This window comes from Balaenoptera physalus (assembly GCF_965194825.1).
Source record: "Balaenoptera physalus genome assembly, chromosome: 1".
Classification (NCBI taxonomy): domain Eukaryota; kingdom Metazoa; phylum Chordata; class Mammalia; order Artiodactyla; family Balaenopteridae; genus Balaenoptera; species Balaenoptera physalus.
The window spans coordinates 21793784-21815746 of record NC_138882.1 but is presented as its reverse complement, the minus strand read 5'-3'; the positions used below and the strand labels follow the sequence as shown (position 1 = coordinate 21815746).

At 37.2% G+C, this 21963-nt stretch overlaps 2 protein-coding genes and 1 long non-coding RNA gene across 7 annotated transcripts in view; 2 read left to right on the top strand and 1 right to left on the bottom strand.

Moving 5' to 3' along the window:
* MIA3 (MIA SH3 domain ER export factor 3) overlaps positions 1-6457 on the bottom strand; it is a 79667-nt gene extending 73210 nt beyond the window's left edge. Inside the window, exon 1 of the mRNA XM_082426021.1 lies at positions 6352-6457. Within this exon, the coding sequence (XP_082282147.1) occupies positions 6352-6388 (37 nt within the window). The 5' untranslated portion in view covers positions 6389-6457. The remainder of the gene's footprint in view (positions 1-6351) is intronic.
* Positions 1-21963, top strand: part of LOC309644729 — a 332108-nt gene that overhangs the window by 11469 nt on the left and 298676 nt on the right. The window lies entirely within an intron of this gene.
* The window catches only part of TAF1A (TATA-box binding protein associated factor, RNA polymerase I subunit A), a 34352-nt gene continuing 18969 nt past the window's right edge, over positions 6581-21963 (top strand). For 3 of the 5 annotated variants that reach the window (XR_014254194.1, XM_082427315.1, XM_082427312.1), the window contains exons 1-4: positions 6581-6689; positions 7851-7983; positions 12555-12724; positions 16823-16936. Coding sequence is in view for 4 of the 5 variants with exons in the window: in XM_082427315.1 (XP_082283441.1) it covers positions 7863-7983; positions 12555-12724; positions 16823-16936 (405 nt within the window). In the remaining variant the exon portion in view is untranslated. Of the gene's footprint in view, positions 6690-7850; positions 7984-9515; positions 9591-12554; positions 12725-16822; positions 16937-21963 lie in introns of those variants that run through there. The other 2 variants (XM_082427313.1, XM_082427314.1) reach the window with 2 other exon arrangements.

Below are 21963 nucleotides of genomic sequence, written 5' to 3'. Positions count from 1 at the left end.
CTGGGAGAAAATATTTGCAAAACATACATTCAACAGAGGAATTGTATCTAGAATATATAAATAACTATTACAACTTATTAATAAGAAGACAAAAAACCCAATTTGAAAAAAGTGGGTCAAAAATTTAAACAGACACTTCACTAAAGAAGATACAAATGTGGCAGGTATGTATTAATGTAAGAAAAGATATTGAATACCATTAGTCATTAGGGAAGTGCAAATCAAAACCATAATGAGCTATTATGGCACATCCACTAGAATGGCTAAAATTTAAAAGACTGATCATAACAGATGTTGCCAAGGATGAGGATAATTGGATCTCTCATAACACTGCTGGTTATAATTTAAAATGATTCAACCACTTTGGAAAACAGTTTGACAGTTTCTTTAAAAATTACACCTTATCATTTGAATGCAGTCTTTCCACTCCTGGATATTCACTCAAGAGAAATAAAAGTATATATCCAAACCAAGACTTGTTCGCAAATGTTCATGGTGGCTTCATTGGTAATAGTAAAAAAACCACACACAAAAAAACCAAAAACAAACAAGCAAAAAACAGCTGTCCATCAACAGCTAAATAGATGTTAAATTTTGGAATATTGCTCAGCAATAACAAGGAACTATTGATACTAGCAACAACAAAGAAATTCTGAGTGAAATAATACAGACCCCTAAAATAATACACACTGTAAAACTGCATCTATATAAAATTCCAGAAAATTCTAACTAACCTATGACAGTGGTTGCTTAGTGATAGAGCAGGGAGACTAGGGATGGACACAAAGAAACATAAGAGAAAAGACAACAACAGTAATGAGACCTAATCTTACTAGAGTGAAATGATCCTGTTAAAGAGTAGTGGGAGATAAATTTGGGTGGCTAGGGTAGGTTGGATTTTGAAAGATTATTAATCAAGCACAATAAATTAGACTTAGAATAAAAAACAGAAAGCTATCAGACTTTAAGTAAAGGGATCATATAACTGAAGTGGAATTTAAGCAAGTATCCTGTTCTAAACGCCAAGGAGAATGAAGATTTGTGCTGGGCATGGCCAGTAGAGTTAAATCCTTTTCCTACAATTAAAAAGCCACGTCAAAGTCATGTCAAAGGGTATGTTCTCCTGGGAGTGCGTCACATACAAGGCAAGGTCTTCTATCACCATGTACTATTTGTCTAGTCCTGACAAATATTATTCCCATTTCTACTGAACTAAGAAAGAAACTCAAACATCTGAAATTGCCAGTAACACATAGGCTTATATAGAAGTTCTTGTTTCCGGTTCTGCCTAATTTACCTTGGCACTGTTTTCACAGAAGTCAAATATTTGGTGCTTTGATCAAATACAGAACAAATTCCAGGGTTAGGGCCTGGACAACACAATTTCCACAGTGTATACTGTTTGGCTTTACCTATTTATGGTTTTCAGATAGGAATTACTTCCTTACTAGGACAACAGCATAGGCAGAGAATGTAGTCAAAAGCATTAAACTAGGTATCAGAAGTCTAATTGTGTGACCTTAGGCAAGTTGCTAACTTTTCTGAGTCTCAGATTCCTTGTCTATAACATTGGGGCTCATGGTAAAACTTCATAATGTTTCTATAAGAAGCAATGGGAGGGACTTCCCTCCTGGCGCAGTGGTTAAGAATCCACCTGCCAATGCAGGGGATGTGGGTTTGATCCCGGGTCTGGGAAGATCCCACATGCTGTGGAACACCACAACTACTGAGCCTGCACTCTAGAACCCATGAGCCACAACTACTGAGCCCGCGTGCCTAGAGCCTGTGCTCCGCAACAAGAGAAACCACCGTAATGAGAAGCCCGCACACCACAAGGAAGAGTAGCCCCCGCTCGCCGTAACTAGAGAAAGCCCACGCTTAGCAACAGACCCAACGCAGCCAAAAATAAATAAATAAATAAATAGAAGCAATGGGATAATATATTAAAATGTTGCCCATTTATGTTGCTTAAATAATTAAACAGCAGAACTTCAGGCTCTTACAGCCAATAGGAATGGTTGATGGTACAAGAGTCTCAGCAAATCAATGACTTTGTCACAGAGGAGACATTTTTTGATAGTACCTCTACCATGGAAACTGTTTCCTTCTTACTAAAAGGTAGCAAGGAGGGTAACAGAACCCCCAAAGTGTGCTTGTGAGGTCAAACGTGCCTTCTGGAAGGAGACATTGAGAGCTGAGAGGGAGAAAATATGCCCTTGACGTAACATACAATCACAGCAGATGTTACAGATCATACACAGCAAACCTCCTGAATGTTCAGCATTTTGATTGATACAAGCAGTATAAATTAGGATCCGGAACATAAATACCATTATGAAGACTGCACTTAAGAGTGGATCCTAAGCAATTGCACACCGAAAGAGTAAGAATTCTCTGCAAGTACAAAAGCTCATTCCAATTTAATTCTACATGGGATTTGAAATGGTATGGAATACATAAGAGGATGAATCAATGACATCAAACTAGAATGATTAAACAGAGAATCTAAATATAACTTGATATTTCCCTTAGTTCTCACTGATTCTCTAGAACAATGCTGTCCAATAGCAATATAATGCCAGCTACATATGTCATTTAAATTTTCTAGAAGTCACATTAAAATCAAAACGGATGAAGTTAATTTTAATAAATTTTATTTAATCCAATATATCCAAAATATTATCATCTCAACTTGTAATAAATATAATAATTATTAATGAGACATGTTACATTCTTATTTCATATGATATCTTTGAAATCTGGTGTGTATTTTATACTTACAGTACATCTCAATTTAGGCACATTTAAAGGCAGCACAGCTCTTGAAAGCAGGGATTAAATATTAACACCAGATCCAAACCATATATTATACACATTTGCACATTATTTTGTATACATTTTAAAGAAAAGCAAAGCTTAAAATTGTGTTTTAGGATTTAAAATATTTTTGGCCAACCTCTCTTGGAACTTCTGTGGAAAGAGAAAGAATGATGGTGATTATCTCAAAACCTCCAATTTTTTTGTTTGCAATCAGACTTATTTTGTTATCATTTATTTTTCATAATTACCTTAAACACATTTACTATTCCTGACAAACATAAACAAACCAAGAATGACATTTAAATGTGTAATAAAACAATTTGCACAAGAGCCCTTATCCCCTTAGGTTGAACTGTAGGAAAACACAGTTGCAGAACATGTAACTTGTTTAGGCAAATGTTTCTCACTAGAGCTCTATTGGCATTTTGGGTGGAATATTCCTACCAGTTGCAGGATATACAAAAATCCTAGCCCTGGCTATGAAATTTTAGTACCATCCTTAGTCATGGTAACAAAATACAAATTGCCCCCATGCATCCACACCACCCCCCAGTAGAAAGGACACCAACCTCCCAGTTGAGAAGCACTGCTTAAGACTTTTGTTAAAATCTGATCAGTTAACAAAGCACCTGGGGTTGTGAATATTCTGTAAAAGAAACGAATTATAATATCAATCTAAGAAAAAAAATCCCTATATATCAAAGTTACTTGGATCTACAAGGAAGATATTATATATATATATATATATATATATATATATATATAAATTAAAGCTAATACTACCTTACTAGATGTCTTACATGTCTGAATTTGAATTTTCTCTCCTCTGAGAGGGGTCTTATATTGTTCTACTTCCACATTCCCACATTTGTTCCCTCTTCTGCATTCTTATCTTAAATTTACACCTGAATTAATTGTATTTTTTTCTTTGTATTAATAGTCAAATCATGGATATATTTTGAATTATTTGGAATGACTGCAGTGGATTTTTTCCCCTTTATTCTTAACAAAAGAACATGCTTCTCAATTAAAACTTAGGAGAATATAGGTTGAGATGCAGTATGTAGAGTTATTTGGATAATAATTGTCATTAAGTGGGAATTCCCCGGTGGTCTAATGGTTAGGACTTGGCTATTTCCTTGCCGTGGCCTGGGATTGATCCCTGGTGGGGGAACTAAGATCCCACAAGCCGCGAGGTGGCGTGGTAAAAAAAAAAAATTGTAATTAAGTAAATATACATCATCTTCATGACGGCTGATCTCATTTACCTCTTATAACCAGGTTTCTCCACAATAGAACGCAGTTACTCCTCGGCATTAACAGCTACCAGTTGTATGTTAAAGCACCCAGGAGAAGCAATATAGTCAGTGACTATCATAATGATTGAGATGTATGATGATATCAGTAATTATTTTTAGTATAGATATCTTTTGGATACAACAATCATCACTAATATGATCATGTATCTTTAAAATTTTATGTATGTATGTATGTATACTAATCGAATCTCTGTTGTAAGCATAAACATTAATTGGTACTCTAGAGCAACTGTTGGCAAACTATGGCCAATAGGCCAAATCCAGCCTGCCACCTGTTTTTGTAAATAAAGTTCTATTAGAACACAGACATTCTCATTCACTTACATTTATCTATGACTGCTTCTGTGCCGGCAACAGCAGAGTTAAATAGTAGTGGTGACAGAGAGACTTCATCACCTACCGAGTCTAAAATATTTACTGTCTCTTTAGAGAAAGAGTTTGTTGACCCCTGCTGCAGATTGTAAGTTAAAGGTCAGCAAAAAACCTACACAAATGATTTTTCTTTTCTTATGGCTAGAATGAATTTTATGGAATGAGATCAAGGAGCTGTTAGTTGTCTTGGGCCAAGGTCTCTTCCTCATAAAGGAGCATTTAGGACTGGAAATCTTGACACTGTCTCATGTCAGAGGTGAGAAAACCTGGTGAAGTTCATTTTAATGAGATTTAAGAAGTATCTTTTCTAGAGAATTTTCAGGTGAATCTAATCTTTCTAATTGGTGTCTGAAACATTCTTTATTAGATTGCAGGGAATCTAATAAATCTTCACAGGAATAATCGAAAAGTTTGTGGGAATAATATTGTCTAAATAAGAGTTTGCAGTTTTTAAAAAAATGTAATTCATCAGTGTTAAGTTGCTCTTTGGCACAATGCAATTGTAAGAACATCTTTTTGTTCCTTAGAACATGTTTTCTCCTAGATTGGAATCTAGAAGTCTTTGGTATGCTTTGCTTTGTTTTATGTTTGCATTTTTGTCATGCCATTTCTTTTTTTTAATCTTGTATATGCTATCGGTAGTATAGTCATTTTCTTTTTACTCTCTTCTCTCCAACATTTTCTACCAGAATTGTACCATGGAAAAGGAAAGAAGTAGGTAGAGGACAGAAAGATATCAGTGTTAGTTCTTAACTTTCTGTCTTTTGTCTACTGTTGTCTACAGTTGTCTGATAATGTTAAGGTAAATCGGAAATATCTTCTCCATTTTTGTGGGAGCATGAATTTCTAGCCAGATAAAATCCATTCTAGTTTGGCTTTGATGAAATTATACTTCATAGCAGGGGAAGAAATGTAGCCAGACCAAACCTTTATATAATAAAAGTATGGCTATATTATTTTCTGTGTGTCCTCTTGGACCACAACTGTCATTTAGGTCAGCCTTGCCTGTGGAGTTAGAGCAGGGGCTTGAGTGAGACCAAGGATTTATGACACAAAAAGCAGCAGGAGAATTTTTCTCACAAGCCCATAGCTACTGCATAATATTTATGAAGACAACATATAATCAAGTATTTCAGCATTTTAAGGAATCCCTGTACAAATTCTCACTAGACCCTTTAATCACCTGTACAATATTGTGATTCTGCTCAAATGGTTCACTTTCAGGGCAGGGGAAACTCAAAAGATTCCTGTGGGAGCCCATGCCATTATTTGTGCAGCCTTAGTTATGAACAAAACTCTTGTAATGACTTTAAAGCTGCTTCTCTTTAACTTTCACTACTTAGTCCGAGTTCCGTTCTCTGATGCTACGAAAAAAGTCTGACTCTCCCTTCACAGATGAACCCCCCAAATTTTGGAAATATTGTGTTCCAACGAGTCTCTGCTTTTCCAGGGTCATCTTCCCTAGAACCCCTCAATTTTCCCTCATTTCACGTTTAACCATCTTACTTTCAACCCTTATTTCATAAGTTCATCAACGTTCCTCATGAAAAGTGACTCCAGACCGGTGCACAGAACCACTCCCGCTGAGAAGGAAAAGATATTCTCGTCCAAATTTTGGGGGAGCAGTCAGAGTCATTTAAATTCAAAGCTAAACCTTTAATGAAAAAGGAAAAAGATTTCAAGGAAGCAATTAACAGGCTATGCAGAGATTTATCTTGTTAGGGCCACGAGCCGCGCCTCCGAGGCTCGCGGCACGCGCCAGCAAGCCAAGCAGTAACTGAAAGGTCGTCGTACGGGGAACTACTCGAGTAAACTGACATTCTGCTATTTGGAATGTTACCCTCATCCAGCCGACCTCCCGTTGCATTAATCTTCATTTGCAACTAAGTCTCCCACTTCTTTCCGCTGAGACAGACTAAGATGTACACCTGGGTCCAATCCAATGGGAAGGCGGCTGCCCACGGCCACTTCCGGGTCACTTCCGGGTCGAGGCGCCTCCAGCGCCCAATCGGGAGTTAGGGGCGGGGCTGCGTCTGCGCGCCGCCGTAGCGTCGGGGTCAGGTTTTGTACACTTCCGCTCTCAGGTCGCTAACTCCACTTCCCGTGAGAGTTTGCTCACGCTGGTCCGGAGTCTGGAGACTGAGTTTGGTGTCGCAGAAGAACTCTGGCTTTAGGCAGGTAAGTCCCGCGGTTGTCTTCCATCTCATTGCCTGCGTTCACAGTGGAACGGGAATGGCTGTAGTAGGTTTCACCCGTGTTCTCCTCATATTTTCTCCTGATCCTCTGAAACCTTGAGTTCTGAGGGCGAGCCTGGAGGGGTGGGGCAGCTTTGGTTACCGTGACAACTGCAAGACACCAGTTTAGGCTTTGAGAATTTGGGAAGGGAGAGCTTCTTTTGGAATGACTCCTTAAAATACGTGTGAGTCGGGTTCAAACTCAAGTGTTATTTCAAACCCGTGCTCGTAACCACAGAATTTGATTTTGAAAGGTTTATTCGGGTTGTGATGTGGAGAAGCCAAATTTGAGGCAGGGTAGTTAGAAAGCTAATGCAGCAATCCAGACACAGTTTGAAGGTGTCCCGAGCCAGGGAAGTGGTGTACAGTTGCGGAGCAGAGAGAAGATAGGAGAAGTACTAGCAGGTATTACCAGCAGGACCTAATAATCAATTGGATATGTGGAAGGAGGGAGAGGGGTCCTGAGCATCTGGACGGTTAAGTCCAAACTCAGCTTGGCACAAGGCTGTTTTTGTAGATTCTTTTCCCGTCATCTGCCTTCCCCCCCCCTCCTCCACTCACACCCCAAACTCTGTTCATGCCAAGTGTGTTTGGTGTTCTAGTTCCCAGAATATTGTCCTCACCTTTTTGTGACACTGAGCCAGGTTACATAGTTTCACTGAGCCCTTCAGTTTTTTTCAGCATGAAAATGGAAGAAAGTAATACCACTTACCTCCGGATTTCTGTAAGGATTAATAGCCCTGGTGTATAGAAAGGGCCCAATAAATGTTAACTACTACTGTTATTATTTGTCATATTGTTTTATTATACATTATTTTGATGTTTCTTCCTCTAGATGACTTTTTTTAAACTTAAAAGGTTAGTATCTTATCTATCTTTGTATCTTCTTGAAATATAGTAGTAGTTGCAGTTGTCTTTTTTTTTTAATGGGTCATTCATTTTGACTGCTGCTGACATAATTAAATTCATTTCTTACTTTAAAGGAGCTACCAGGTACAATTAATTTTGTTGATCATTGATATTTATTAGATAAAAGATGGCTGTCTTTCTGTATAACTCAGAAGCCTGTAGGTTAAGATGTACAAAAAGTAACTGATATTCTCAGTCTGGAATAGGTATGAGTGATTTCAGTGAAGAATTGATAAGGCCCACAACAGAGGATGAACAGGAGGAACCGCGTGTGCCCTCTGGTACAGGAATGTGTCTTCCTTGGCTCCAAAAGCATATAGAAACCATAGGTAAGTAAAATAACATATAGCCATTTCAGCTCTAATGCAAGGAGATGATAAGATTCAATATGGATACAAAAATGGATAACCAAGCTGGTTCAACTTTCAAAATAAGAATGTATGAGGATTTTTTTTAGGCTGTTAATAAAAAAGAAATAATAAAAATAGATTCTTTTTTTTCTTTTAGAATTCTTTTCCTTTGAATTAATAACAGTCTGTATTATGGTAGATACACTTTTTTTTCCCCCAGTAATACTTACTGAGCATTTATTATATCCCTGGCATTGGTTAAATATTGGGGATACATAGTTGAAGAAGATATGATCTCTACCCCTGAGGAGTACATACCAGAAGTTTCTGTTGAATTGCATTGAAATAAGCCCTAATAGAATTGATTTATAATAGATTTCAAGAAAGGAATATTTTCTTCTATTTTCATCTAATGTAGAAATAAACAAGTTTTTCTATGGAATAAATTCCTTATCAGAATATATAAAAGAAGCAGTTTTCTGTATGTTGGCGTGTTGGGTCGTGTAGTCCTGGGAATACATTTGAACCAGCACTTTTCTAATTGCCCACAAATATATCTTTCTTAGCCTGGCTTTCTTTCCCTTGACTGAGATTCCCTGGCTCCTAGAGTTTAGCTCTTATTTCTTTATTTTTTAATCTAAATATTCTCTCATTTAATTATCTCAGTAAATTAATCCTCAGTAAATCTATGTGCAAGGCATTTTAGAGATGAGGGAACTGAACTTCAGAAGAAGTTAAAATTCTTAATGCCGGTATCAGGAGTGAAATCCAGGCCTATCTGATCTCAAAGCCTACATTGAGATACATGTATTGAAAAAAGGGATAATATATGTAAAGTGCCTAGCATAGAGCCTCATGCATAGTGAGTGTTGAAAAAATAATAGTTTACTTCCTCTTTCCTCATTTTATTTTTGCTGAATTAATGTACATGGTTTGAGCCAGGTTTGAATGAATGGTACTTCAGAGGGGATGCTACCTCATCCCTTGTAGGGAACTAGTAATCTAAAGTTTCTGCTAGTTTTAAGGCATACCTGGGCATGTGTCTGTCACCAGTGTCCTATAGAGAGCTTGAGTCAGTCCACAAACAAGTAGGTTTAAGACCAGAATTTACATGCTTAGACGTGTTTCATATAGTACAGATAGCCTGTTAAACCCCAAATACTTTCTGTCTGCAATGAGAATATAGTTGCAGGTAATATTGACATTGTAGTGATAATTAACCATAGTAGGAAAACACAATTGCCTAACAATTATTTATTTTTTATTCTCTTAAATTTCTTTTGGCGTTTTGAAGGGTGTGTCCCCTAGAATAAAAACTTTGAAGGTGGGCACCAATCTGGAATAAAGCTGTATGTTGAGCACCTAGAATAGTGCTTGGCTATGGTAGTGCTCAAAAAATATTTGTTGACAGGCTGACAAGTTTCCAGGTTATTTCAAGGAAATTAGAAATTAGGTTGATGGCACTGGTTCTTTATTGTACCTCATTCCATCAAATTTATTTTCCTTGACAGTTATTCTTAAAGTTTATCAGCAACAAAGAAGATTATCTTTTGCTCACGAAGGATGAAATGAGAGCTACTCCTGAGGTAATTAGGCTCAGTTGGAAGACAGGAGGGGAATTTTCCAAGGATTTATGTATCCTAGTCTAAAGTTGATTTCCAGTTTGAACTGTGAAAACTTGAGAGGTAGAAGGGAGTCTGCCACTAGGTTCTTCATGGCCTTTTTTTTTTTTTTTTTTTTCCCTTAGATTCCGTATATATGTGTTAGCATACTGTATTTGTTTTTCTCTTTCTGACTTACTTCACTCTGTATGACAGACTCTAACTCCATCCACCTCATTACAAATACCTCCATTTCATTTCTTTTTATGGCTGAGTAATATTCCATTGTATATATGTGCCACATCTTCTTTATCCATTCATCTGTCGATGGACATTTAGATTGCTTCCATGTCCTGGCTATTGTAAATAAAGCTGCAGTGGCAAGACGGGAATAAAGACACAGACCTACTAGAGAATGGACTTGAGGATATGGGGAGGGGGTGGGGTGAGATGTGACAGGGTAAGAGAGTGTCATGGACATATATACACTACCAAATGTAAAATAGATAACTAGTGGGAAGCAGCCGCATAGCACAGGGAGATCAGCTCGGTGCTTTGTGACCACCTAGAGGGATGGGATGGGGAGGGTGGGAGGGAGGGAGATGCAAGAGGGAAGAGAAATGGGAACATATTGTATATGTATAACTGATTCACTTTGTTATAAAGCAGAAGCTAACACACCATTGTAAGGCAATTATACTTCAATAAAGATGTTAAAAAAAAAAAAAAAAGAAGGGAGTCTGGCTTGAGATCAGTTTTCCTTTAGGTGAATAACCGAGGTTTTAGGGAAGAGGTATTTTGTCACTTTCTTGGCCTAGCTGCCTGGTGTTGCTGCTGATACTGGGAGTTTGGGTGTAGATCCTGTTAAATGCAGCTTCTAATTCAGAGAGGTGGATGGGACATAGTATTCTGCATTTCTAATAAGCTCCCTGGGGATACTAAGACTACATCAGGAGCCCCAGGTGATTTGTATGTACATTTAAAAAGTTTGAGAAGCACTGGTCAAGAGAAATAGTCTTTGGGACTTCCCTGGTGGTCCAGCGGTTAAGACTCTGTGCTCCAAATGCAGGGGGCCCTGGTTTGATCCCTGGTCAGGGAATTAGATCCTGCATGCGGCAACTAAAAGATCTGGCACACCGCAACTGAAGATCCCGCGTGCTGCAATGAAGATGCCGCGTGCCGCAATGAAGATGCCACGTGCCGCTACTAAGACCCAACACAGCCAAATAAATAAATAAATAAATCTTTAAGGGAAAAAAAAAAAGAGAAATAGTCTTCTACTTTTTTTTTTCCTGAAGAATTAGGTACTATCTTGCACAGTTTTAAGGTGCCATCTAAAAATTGTATCATAAGTTTGAGAGTTGCAAAAGGCATAATTTTTGGCATATATTGGCAATTTTAAATGAAACTATCATGTGACTTAAAAAAATAGTTTGGTGGAATCTAAATAATATAGGGATGTGATACCTTTATCATCCATCTAGTATTTATGAAAAAACTCTTAATAGATGGAAATTTTATATTGTTCCTTTTTCTTTTATACTTTTATTCTTGCCATAAAGTATGTATCTACATTTAATTAATTTTTGTTAATATCCTGTAAGGTTTTAAGTATTAAAATCTCTTCTGGATTAAGAAATCATTGTAATTGATTTTTGTACCCACCTAATCAAAATAACATAAGTAGTGTTACAATTTTTGTTAAATTTTAAGTATTAAAGGTAAATTTTTATTGCTTATTTATCTCAATAAAATGGGTAAGGTTATCACTTTTTTCCAGTTCTTATATCTGTGGATGAATATTATGTATTCCTAGAATGAGAAAAGATTTAGCTTCAATTCTACCGTATTTTGTTTTAATTGGTGGAAATTCTGAGAAACTTTAGTCACATAAGTAACTAGCTGGCAATGAATGGAGTTTAATTATAGCAATGTATCATGTCTTTGGATTCCTTCTGAATTATTTATGAAAAAATAACTTAGTGATCTAAAATAAAAAATTATTAGGTTCTCCTACAATTTTGATAAGCAAAGAATTAAAAATCACCTGACTTGCAAATGGATGTGTTAGAGTCGTTCACTTTCTCAACACTAAACACCTGTATTTTCACCTTAAGGTAAAATATAATGATTTTGATCATGAAGCCTTGTGTATAGGCACAGTTTTCTAGGAGATCAATTTTAGGAAAGAGTATGTGAGAAAGTTGAAGATCTGCAGGTTGATTGCTGTAAAACTATCTTTGCATGGTACTTACTAGTCTCTGTGTACTCCCAGGGGTGACGGTACCCCAAATGGAAGACTGCTGGCCTGTACGTGTCTTTAGTAGCGTGGGAAGGGAAGAAGAGGTGGCAGTATGCCACCTGTTACTCATAACCGGGGTTGTAACTAAGCCCAAATATTCTTAACAAGAGGATTGTCAGTACTTTAGAGATATAAATGCTAATGTCTACAATTATTATCTCATTTGCATTTACATCACTGAGTTACTGGGAACTCAGTCCTTAAAAAATAAAAGTGCACCTCTTGGTGTTTTCAGAACATAGGTAGGTAAAAAAGACCATACTTTCCTAGGATGACCCTGATGATTTTTACCCACTCTAAATACTTGGGACTGTGCTTTTGGGGCCCTCTTTAAGAGGTTCTTCCCAGATTGTTTAGTGCAAGGATGAAAGGACAGTTGAATCAGATTTGAAGGATCTGGTGATCCCAGTAGCCCGAGAATGTCAAATTAGACATCTTCTAATTAGACATTTTTTTCATTTGCTAAAACTAGTTAAAATGGATGGAAGAGTTTGTTTCAAATGGAGCCAGCTTTGGAATTGGGGATGGGTTGGGTTAAGTAATACCTACTGCTCTACTTGTTAAAACTATGCTTATCAGAAATAAGTTTCTTAAATTGTTGATTTGGGGTCACTGTGGGTCAAGACTCTCCTCTTTAACCTTTATAGCGACTGGAGGAAAACAGGAGAAGGATTTTGCTCAGACAACAAGTGCTTGTTTAAGTCTTATCCAAGAAGCTCTGCTGAAGCACCAGTGGCAGCGAGCTGCAGAATACATGCACAGTTACTTTCAGATCTTGGAAGATTCAGACAGCAACAAAAGACAGATTGCACCGGAGGTAAGTAAGGTCTGAGTCTGCTGGAAGATAGGACAGAATCCTGGGAGTTTCTGCCTCTTGAACTCCACCCAGGATAGCTTTTGCTATTGGTTGATTTTACTAAAAGTGGTTTTGGGTAGAGAGTTTGTATGAGGACATTTTTTTGCACACTTCTTTTTCCTATTATCATTTTAAAGGAGACAAAAATAGCTTTAAATCTGAATTCTCAGATTCCCCAATACTCATTCATTTAAATAATTCTTTCCCTGTGTCCTTATTTTCCCCTTTCTGTAGGACGTTCCCCATCTTCAAACAAACATGTTGTTGTTTCTCCCATTTAGCATCATCTCTTGACCCCTACTTCTTCCACAGGCTGTGCCCCATTTCTCCATTCTGCCTTTCAGCAAAACTCCTTGAGAGAGTTGTGTGTACCCGTCCATTCCAAACCCTTTCCAGTTAGACTACCCACCGGCCATCACCATTTCTACCAAATTGCTTTGTCAAGGTCAACAGTGATCTCCATGTTGCTGAATCCAGTGGCAGATTCTCAGTGCTCATCTGACTTGATCTGTCAGCAGTATTAAACATAGTAGATCATTCCCTCCTGTGTGACATAGTTTCTTTGTCTGGCTTCCAGGACACGGTACTCTCAGTTTTTTCTCCTACCTCGCTGGCCATTCCTCGGTCTCCTTTTCTGACTGCTCCTCTTCTCTGCTTTCTGACGTGGGACTACCCAAGAACTCTAACCCTTAGTTGTTATCGTTATCTGAACTCACTGTTGATCTCATTCAGTTTCATAGCCTTACATTCAGTCTCCATGCTGGCAATCCCCAATTGTGTATCTGGGGTCCTGACATCTCTCTTCAAGTCCAGATTCCTGTATCCAGCTGTCTACTCAACGTCACCTCTTGATGTCCAGTATCAGCTAGTATGGTACGTCACATCATAGTAACATATCTAAACTAGGTCTTCTGATATCCCTGTCCAGCCTAATTTTCCTCATCTCAGGTGACGTTTCCTTTATGTGTCTAATTGCGAGGGCCAAACTCTGGGGTGTTTTTTCTTTTATACCCCATATCCAAACCATCAGAAAATCCTGTTAGCTCTACTTTGAAAACACGCTCCCTGCAGTCTGAGTACTTCTCACCTCCTCCATTGCTGCACCTGGACTCAAGTCCCTCTCACCTCACTTAGATGACTTCTTGCCCTCCCCTACCCCCGCAGTCTGTTTTAAGCATAATAACCAGACTGATCCTTTTTTTAAAAAAGACTGGTTTTATTGAGATACATTAACACACCATACAACACTCCCATTTAAATTGAGCAGTTCAGTGTTTTTTCATATATTCACAGAGATGTGCAACCGTTACAGCAATCTAGATTTAGAACATTTTTCATCTTGCCCAAAAGATGCCCTGTACCCACTTGTAGTCGCTCCTTTCCAACCCCCAGCCCCTGGCAACCAGTAATCTACTTTCTGTTCTGGACATTTCATATAAATGGAATCATGTAACATATGGCTTATTGTGAATGAATTCTTTTACTGAACATAATGTTTTCAAGCCTTTCCATATTGTAGCGTATTAGTACATCATTTCTTTTTATTGCAAAATAATATTCCAGTGTATGGCTCTATCTCACTTTATGTATCGATTCATCAGTTTTTAGACATTTGGGTAGTTTCCACTTTTGGTTACTATGAATAATGCTGCTTTGAACATTTATGTACAAGGTTTTTTTTTTTATGTACAAGCTTTTGTATGGATGTTTGTTGTAATTTCTCTTGGGTGTATACCTAGGAGTGGCATTGCTGGGGCATAAAATATATGTAACCTCTTAAGGAACCACTAGACTGTTTTCCATAGTGACTGCACCATTTTACGTTCCCACCAGCAGTATACGAGGGTTCCAACATCCCTACATCCTCGCCAACCGTATTATTGTCTGTTTTCTTGATTTTAGCCATCCTAGTGGTTGTGAAGTGGTATCTCGTTGTAGCTTTGGTTGACATTTTCCTAATGATTAATGATGCAGCATAGTCCTTTTAAAACATAAGTCAAATCATGTCACTCCTCTGCTGAAAACAGTGCTGTGTCTTCCCATTTCACTCAGAGTAAGAGCCAGAGTCTTTCTGATTGCCTGCAAGTTCTCCGTGCTCTGCCCACTCCCTTTCCCCCTTTGACCTCATCTCCTATTACTGTCCAACTTGCTTTTCCTTCTCCAACCTCACTGGCCTCCTTGCTCTTTCTTGAACAACCATACTCCTTCCTGATTGCCTTTGCCTTTGCTATTTCTTTTACTTAGGAAGGTCTTTCTTCAACTATCACTATGGTCACCCTCCTTCAAGTCACACCTTCAGTGGGGCCTACCTTGACTATTTAAAATTGCAACTGGGGCTTCCCTGGTGGCGCAGTGGTTAAGAATCCGCCTGCCAATGCTAGGGACACGGATTCGATCCCTGGTCCGGGAAGATCCCACGTGCCGTGGAGCAGCTAAGCCCATGTGCCACAACTACTGAGCCTGCGCTCTAGAGCCCATGAGCCACAGCTACTGAAGCCCACGTGCCTAGAGCCTGTGCTCCACAACAAGAAAAGGCACCACGATGAGAAGCCTGCACACCTCAACGAAGAGTAGCCGCTGCTCACTGCAACTAGAGAAAGCCCGCACGCAGCAACGAAGACCCAATGCAGCCAAAAATAAATAAATAAATAAATAAAATGAAATTGCAACTGCACACCAACCCCCTTCACTTTCCAACTGGCGCTCCTGATCCCTTTATTCTGCTTCATTATTTTCCCATAATACTTGCCAATTTAATTATTATATTTCTTGGTTATTGTCAGTCTCTCTACAATAGAATGTAAATTCCACAAGGGCAAGGATATAGAACAGTGCCTGGCATATATTGTTAAATTTATTCTGTAAACACTTTATCCACAAATAACTTCACATGAATATCTCAAGTAACTTTTACTATTACAGTAACCATTGCATCAGTTAGATACTTAATAGAGCCAAAAAATATTAAAGAAAAAAATTTAACCACTGATTGAAAGTTTAGTTAATGGACTAAAGTTATACAGATCTGTAAAACATTGGGCAAGTTACAGTCTCTTTTGGTCCAGAGTTTGTTTTACAAAATGAAAGAATTAAATGAGTGGTTTCCAGACACTTGTTTGGGCTCTGTTTAAATCACATAGGGCTTTTGTTTAAAATATAGATTCCTGTGCTGCACTCCAGTTCTACTGAACTGAAGTCTGAATCCCTAGAATATTTATTTTTTAGTGGTGTCCCAGGTAATTCTTACATGCAACAAGGTTTAAGAACCACTGTGATAGGATAATCTCCACATTTTCTGTAAGCATCAAAATACTGCAATTTGGTGTTCTGTAAATGAAATCTTGATCTTTCTGAGTTGGGAAGATGAGTATTATGATTACACAAAACAATCAGTATGTATGTTCAGAGAAAGAATTGATTTAAAATCCACTTAAATTTACTTTGAAGTCACTATTATTGAAGTACTTTAAATTGGGGTAAGAGAATAGACCATGCAAAAGAAGAGCTCCAAGTTCTGTCACCAAAGTTTTGGTGCTCCGGGGCAAAAATATTTTTATTAAAATTTGTCCATAGCTGATGAAAATTCTTAAATTGGAGCTCTAAATATAGACTAAATATAGTCAATAGTTGTAGAACTTGATGGGATCTCAAGAAACATCTAGTCCATAGCTCTCATTTGGTAGATAATAAATATGAAGCTGAGAGCAGTAAAGAAGCCAATATTAATAGAACCCAAGTTTTCTGACATTAATATTCTTCCTGCTATACTAGTTAAAAATGTTATTTTCAATATGTATCTTAACTGCTTACCTTCTTTAGACTACTAACTACTATTATAGTTACCTGGTATTTTTATTTAATCAACAGAAAAGATTTTTATCCCATAAGATATAATATTAGTTTCACTGGGTAAAGTACAGTAAAATGTTGACGGTAGTGGTGTCTAGAAAAAGGAACTATAGGTGGTTTTTTAACGTTGTAATCAGAAAAAAAAAGCTTTCTTAGATATTGGTTTAGGCAAGGATTTTACAGTTTTGTTAGTAATTTCTGTTTTGACAGATTATTTGGAGGCTTGGAAGTGAAATTCTTTATTATCATCCCAAAAGCAATGTGGAGACTTTCAATACCTTTGCTGACCGGATGAAGAATATTGGTGTCATGAATTACTTGAAGGTGAGTATATAGGTTTTGTGAATTTACATCTGCGGCATTCATTTCTAAAAATTGCTTGTCTCAGTGATGAGGTAGGTAATAATGTAAAAAGCATGAGAAAAGGGTTAAGACACCTGGGTCAATAAGAGAAGCTGAAAGAAAGCAGCATCATGAGAACCATTTACTTCTCCATTTCCTGTTGCCTACCACGTTGTCTGAGTGAAAGTATCTTCTCTTTGTGTATCTCTGGCTGCCAGAATCAGTCCTTCAGAGATGGCAGTAGTGCGTCATTATGATGATGGGCCAAATTCTAATATGTTTACTTAAGTCAGTTGAGGTCTCTGAGAATTGATGCTTTTGGAAAAGGGAAACAGCTAAACAAATTGGGAATTTGAATACTTGAGAAAAAAATTGTTTCCAGCTTTGTTGAGATATAATTGACATATATCATGTAAGTTTAAGGTGTAAAATGTGATCATTTGATGCATGGATATATTGCCAAATGTTTACCATAATGAGGTAGTTAACGCCTCCATCCCCTCACATAATTACCATTTTGTTGTTGTTATGGTGAGAAGGTTAAAGCTCTATCCTCATAGCAGTTTTCAAGTTAACAGTGCTATAGTCACCATGCTGTACATTAGATCCTCAGACTTACTCATCTTATGAATGAAAGTTTGTGTCCTTTGACCAACATTTCCCCATTTTCTCCACCCCTCAGCCTGTGGCAGCCAGCATTTTACTCTGTTTCTATGGGTCGGATGTTTTTAGATTCCACATAAAAGTGAGATCATACAATATTACGATTTTCTGTCTGACTTATTTCACTAAGCATAATGCCCTCAGAGCCCACCCATGTAGTCACAGATGGCAAGATTTCATTCTTTTGTGTGGCTGAATAATATTCCATCGTGTGTGTGTGTGTGTAACATTTTCCTTATCCATTCATCCATCAGTGCTCACTTAGATTGCTTCCATGTCTGGGCTTTTGTGAATAGTGCTGCAGTGAACATGGGAGTCCAGGTATCTTGTTGAGATAGTGATTTCACCTTTGGATATATATGCAAAAGTGGATTGCTGAATCATATGGTAGATCTACTTTTAATTTGTTTGAGGAACCTCTATACCATTCTCCATAGTGGCTGGACCACTTTACATTCTGAAGACAATGTACACCAGCAGTATACAAAGGTTCCCGTTTATCCACATCCTCACCAACACTTGTTATCTCTTGTCTTTTTGAGGCTAGCCATTCTGACAGGTGTGAGGTGATGTCTCATTGTAGTTTTGATTTGTATTTCCCTGACAGTGATGTTGAGCACCTTTTCATGTACTTGTTGGCCATTTGTGTATCTTCTTTGGAAAAATGTCTGTTCAAGTCCTCTGCCCATTTTTAATTGTAATGTGTTTTTTGTTGTGTTTGCTATTGAGTTGTATGAATTCTTTATATATTTTGGGTATTAACCCCTTATCAGATACTTGATTTGCAAATATTCTCTCCCGTTCAGTAGGCTGCATTTTCATTTTGTTGATGGTTTCTTTTGCTGTGCAGAAGCTTTTTAGTTTGATGTAGTCCCACTTGTTTATTCTTGCTTTTATTGCTTGTGCTTTTGGTGTCACACCCTAAAATATCATTGCCAAGACCAATATCAAGGAATTTTTTTCTCTATTTTCTTCTAAGAGTTTTATAGTTTCAGATCTTGCCTTTAAGTCCTTAATCCATTTTGAGTTAATTTTTGTGAGTGGTGTAAGTTAGGGGTCCAGTTTCATTCTTTTGCATGTAAATATCTAGTTTTCCCAACAACATTCATTGAAGAGACTGTCCTTTGCCCTTTGAATATTCTTGGCTCCCTTGTCAAATATTAGTTGACGATATATGGATGGGTTTATTTCTGGACTCCCAGTTCTGTTCCACTTGTCTGATGTGTCTGTTTTTATGCCAGTACCATCCTGTTTTGATAACTGTAGCTTGGTAATATAGATTGAAATCAGGAAATGTGATACCTGCAGCTTTATTCTTTCTCAAGGTTGTTTTGGCTTTTCAGGGTCTTTTGTGGTTCCATACAAATTGTAGGATTATTTTTTTCTATTTTTGTAAAAAATGCCATTGGTATTTTGATAGGGATTGCATTGAATCTACAGATGGCTTTGGGTAGTAAGGACATTTTCACAATATTGACTCTTCTGATCCATGTGTGAAAATGTTTCAATGTTTCTAATGTTTAGGTGGAACTTTCTCCTTTAATAAACGCCTTATCCAAAAGAATTGACACACTCCAAAATGTTATGACATCTCCCTCTGTCTGGTATATATGAGACTAAAAGCACTTTCTCAATAAAGTTTTTAAATGCTTTGCTTTTTAATTTTTATTCAGTGCCTGTAAACAAAGTTTTATTGGAACATTGCCACACTCATTCATTTCCATATTGTGAGTAGCTGCTTTTAGTAGGACAATGGCAGAGTTGTGATAGAGACCATATGGCCTGCAAAGGCTAAAATATTTACCCTCTGGTTTTTTGTTTTTACTTTTCCTATTTTCCAAATATTTTTAAATTGCTGTAAAATATGTATAACATAAAATGTGGTATTCTAACCATTTTTAAGTGTGTAATTCAGTGGCATTAATTACATTCACATTGTTGTGTAACCCTCACCAGTATTTCCAAAACTTTTGCATCACCCCAAATAGAAACTCTGTACCCATTAAGCAATAACTCCTCATTCCCTCCTCCTCCCAGGCCCTGGTAACCTCCGATCTGTTTTCTATGTCTATGCATTTGCCTATTCTAGGTATTTCATATAAGTGGAATTGTATAATATGTCCTTTTATGTTTTGCTGTTTCGCTTAGCATAATGTTTTCAAGATTTATCCATGTGTTGGCATGTATCAGACTTTATCCCTTTTTATGGCTCAATACAATACAATATTCTATTGTATGTATCTATGAAATTTTGTTTATCCTTTCATCTCTTGTTTGGTTGTTTCCACCTTTTGGCTATTGTGAATAACACTGCAGTGAACATTGGCATGCAAGTATCTATTTGAGCTCCTGCTTTCAATTCCTTTGGATATATACCTAGGACTAGAATTGCTGGGTCATATTTTTTGTCATATATACAAATACATATATATATATATATATATATATATATATATATATATATACACACACACACACACATATAAAGTATGTATGAACATATAATTCTATGTTTAACTTTTTTAGGAATCACCAAAATGTTTCCTATAGTGGCTGTAGCATTTTGTATTCCCACTGCTCTCTAATTTTGAAAAATGATTTTACCTAGTTTAGGATTCTTTTCAGATTTTATTAATTTAGGAAAAATTTTTTGCTTCTCTTATGTGCCAGGGTCTCCCTTATGATCTTATTTTCTGGTAGACCACATACATTATAAGTAGAAACTAAATAGAGGCAGCATATGGTTCTACTTTAGGAAGAATTTTGTAAGTGAACAATTGGAAAAAGGGAATGGCCTGCCTTGGTGTTGTGTGCTCCCATTTTCTTCTTTCAGGGAGAAACTGGATAGCCATTTGATTGGGGAGGGAAGGTAGAGTTTTAAGTAAATTATTGGTTAGATCCTTTTAAGCTCATAGAATCTACTCAGTTGAAGTAAAGAAACCTGAGAGGAACCTTATTTCATACTCTGGAGTCTGAGGGTGGTAGTTAGGATAGGCAATAAAACATGTTTTGCTGTTAATAATTTTAAAAACACTTGCTGCTGTTTTCCAGACAATGTGCTAGCCATGGTTCTTGCAGTAGGGGGAGACAGGCATGTAAATGGAATAAATGGTTATGGGTGCCATAGTAGAAATGTACTGTACAGTGAGAAGACAAAGTGGAAAATGGTCGGCTCTCTGGAATTTTGGAAAGGGCTGGGATTGAATGAGTGGGGGAGTCGGAAAAGAATGGAAATGAGGCTTGAGATGAGTCTGATAAAGCTAGTGGGTATTCACAGTGCATACTGTGGGAAAGAGGAGTATAGCATGGCAGGGGGTAATAAAGAGTTTAATAGCTCTGTGTCTAATGCTTTAGTTACTCTAAAAAATCACGTGGGGAGAAGCCAGGGGAAGTAAGCTGAACTCTGTGTGCCATTTCTAAGGAGCTTAGATTTTTATTCTGTAGGCAATGGGAACTATTGAAAGATTTTACACAAATGACTAATGAGATTTCTTTGGCGGTCAGATCCATCTTTGAAGATGGATTGTAGTGGGGCAGGATTAGAGACACCAGTTGAGAAATTATTACAATAGTTTAAGATGAAGGTTTGAACTCTGACTCTGTTCAGATGATTAACTGTACTTCCCATTATTCTCCTCCTTAATGTCCTCCCTATTTGTACTGCTCATTCTTTGTGTAATTATTCTTTTTTTTTTTTAATTGAAGTATAGTTGCTGTATAATACTGTGTGAGTTACAGGTGTACAGTATAGTGATTTACAGTTTTTAAAGCTTATACTCCATTTATAGTTAATGTAAAATATTGGCTATATTCCCTGTATTGTACACTGTATCCTTGTAGCTTATTTTACACATAATAGTTTGTACCTCTTAATCTCCCACTCCTATATTGCCCCTCCCCTCTGTGTGGAATTATTCTTATTGCTTCTCCTGTATCAGGCATACATTTTCCATTTGAACCAGTGCCATTCTTCAACACCCCTTATTAAGATGTTTTCTCTGAGTTTATACAACATGTATAAAATAATTTATTGTCTGCTATGGGCTAAACTAGGTATTAGGTGGTATACAAATATCATCTCAGTTAATCCCCTTAATGGCCTTCAAAAGAGTTAATAATAATTGTTCCATATGAAAGAGGAGACTCACAAAGGGTAAGAGTAGCTTACTCAGGTTTGTGTAGATTTAAAGTAGCATTTGAGCCCGGACTCTGTCTTCAACGTCCCTGTTCTTTTCACACTGCCTTCTGTTTGTAAGTTTATATAATTTAGTTCTCGTTTACGTAATGATAATTTTTTCATTTGTCTTTCTGCTAGATTGAAATTTTTGATAATGAAGACAATATTG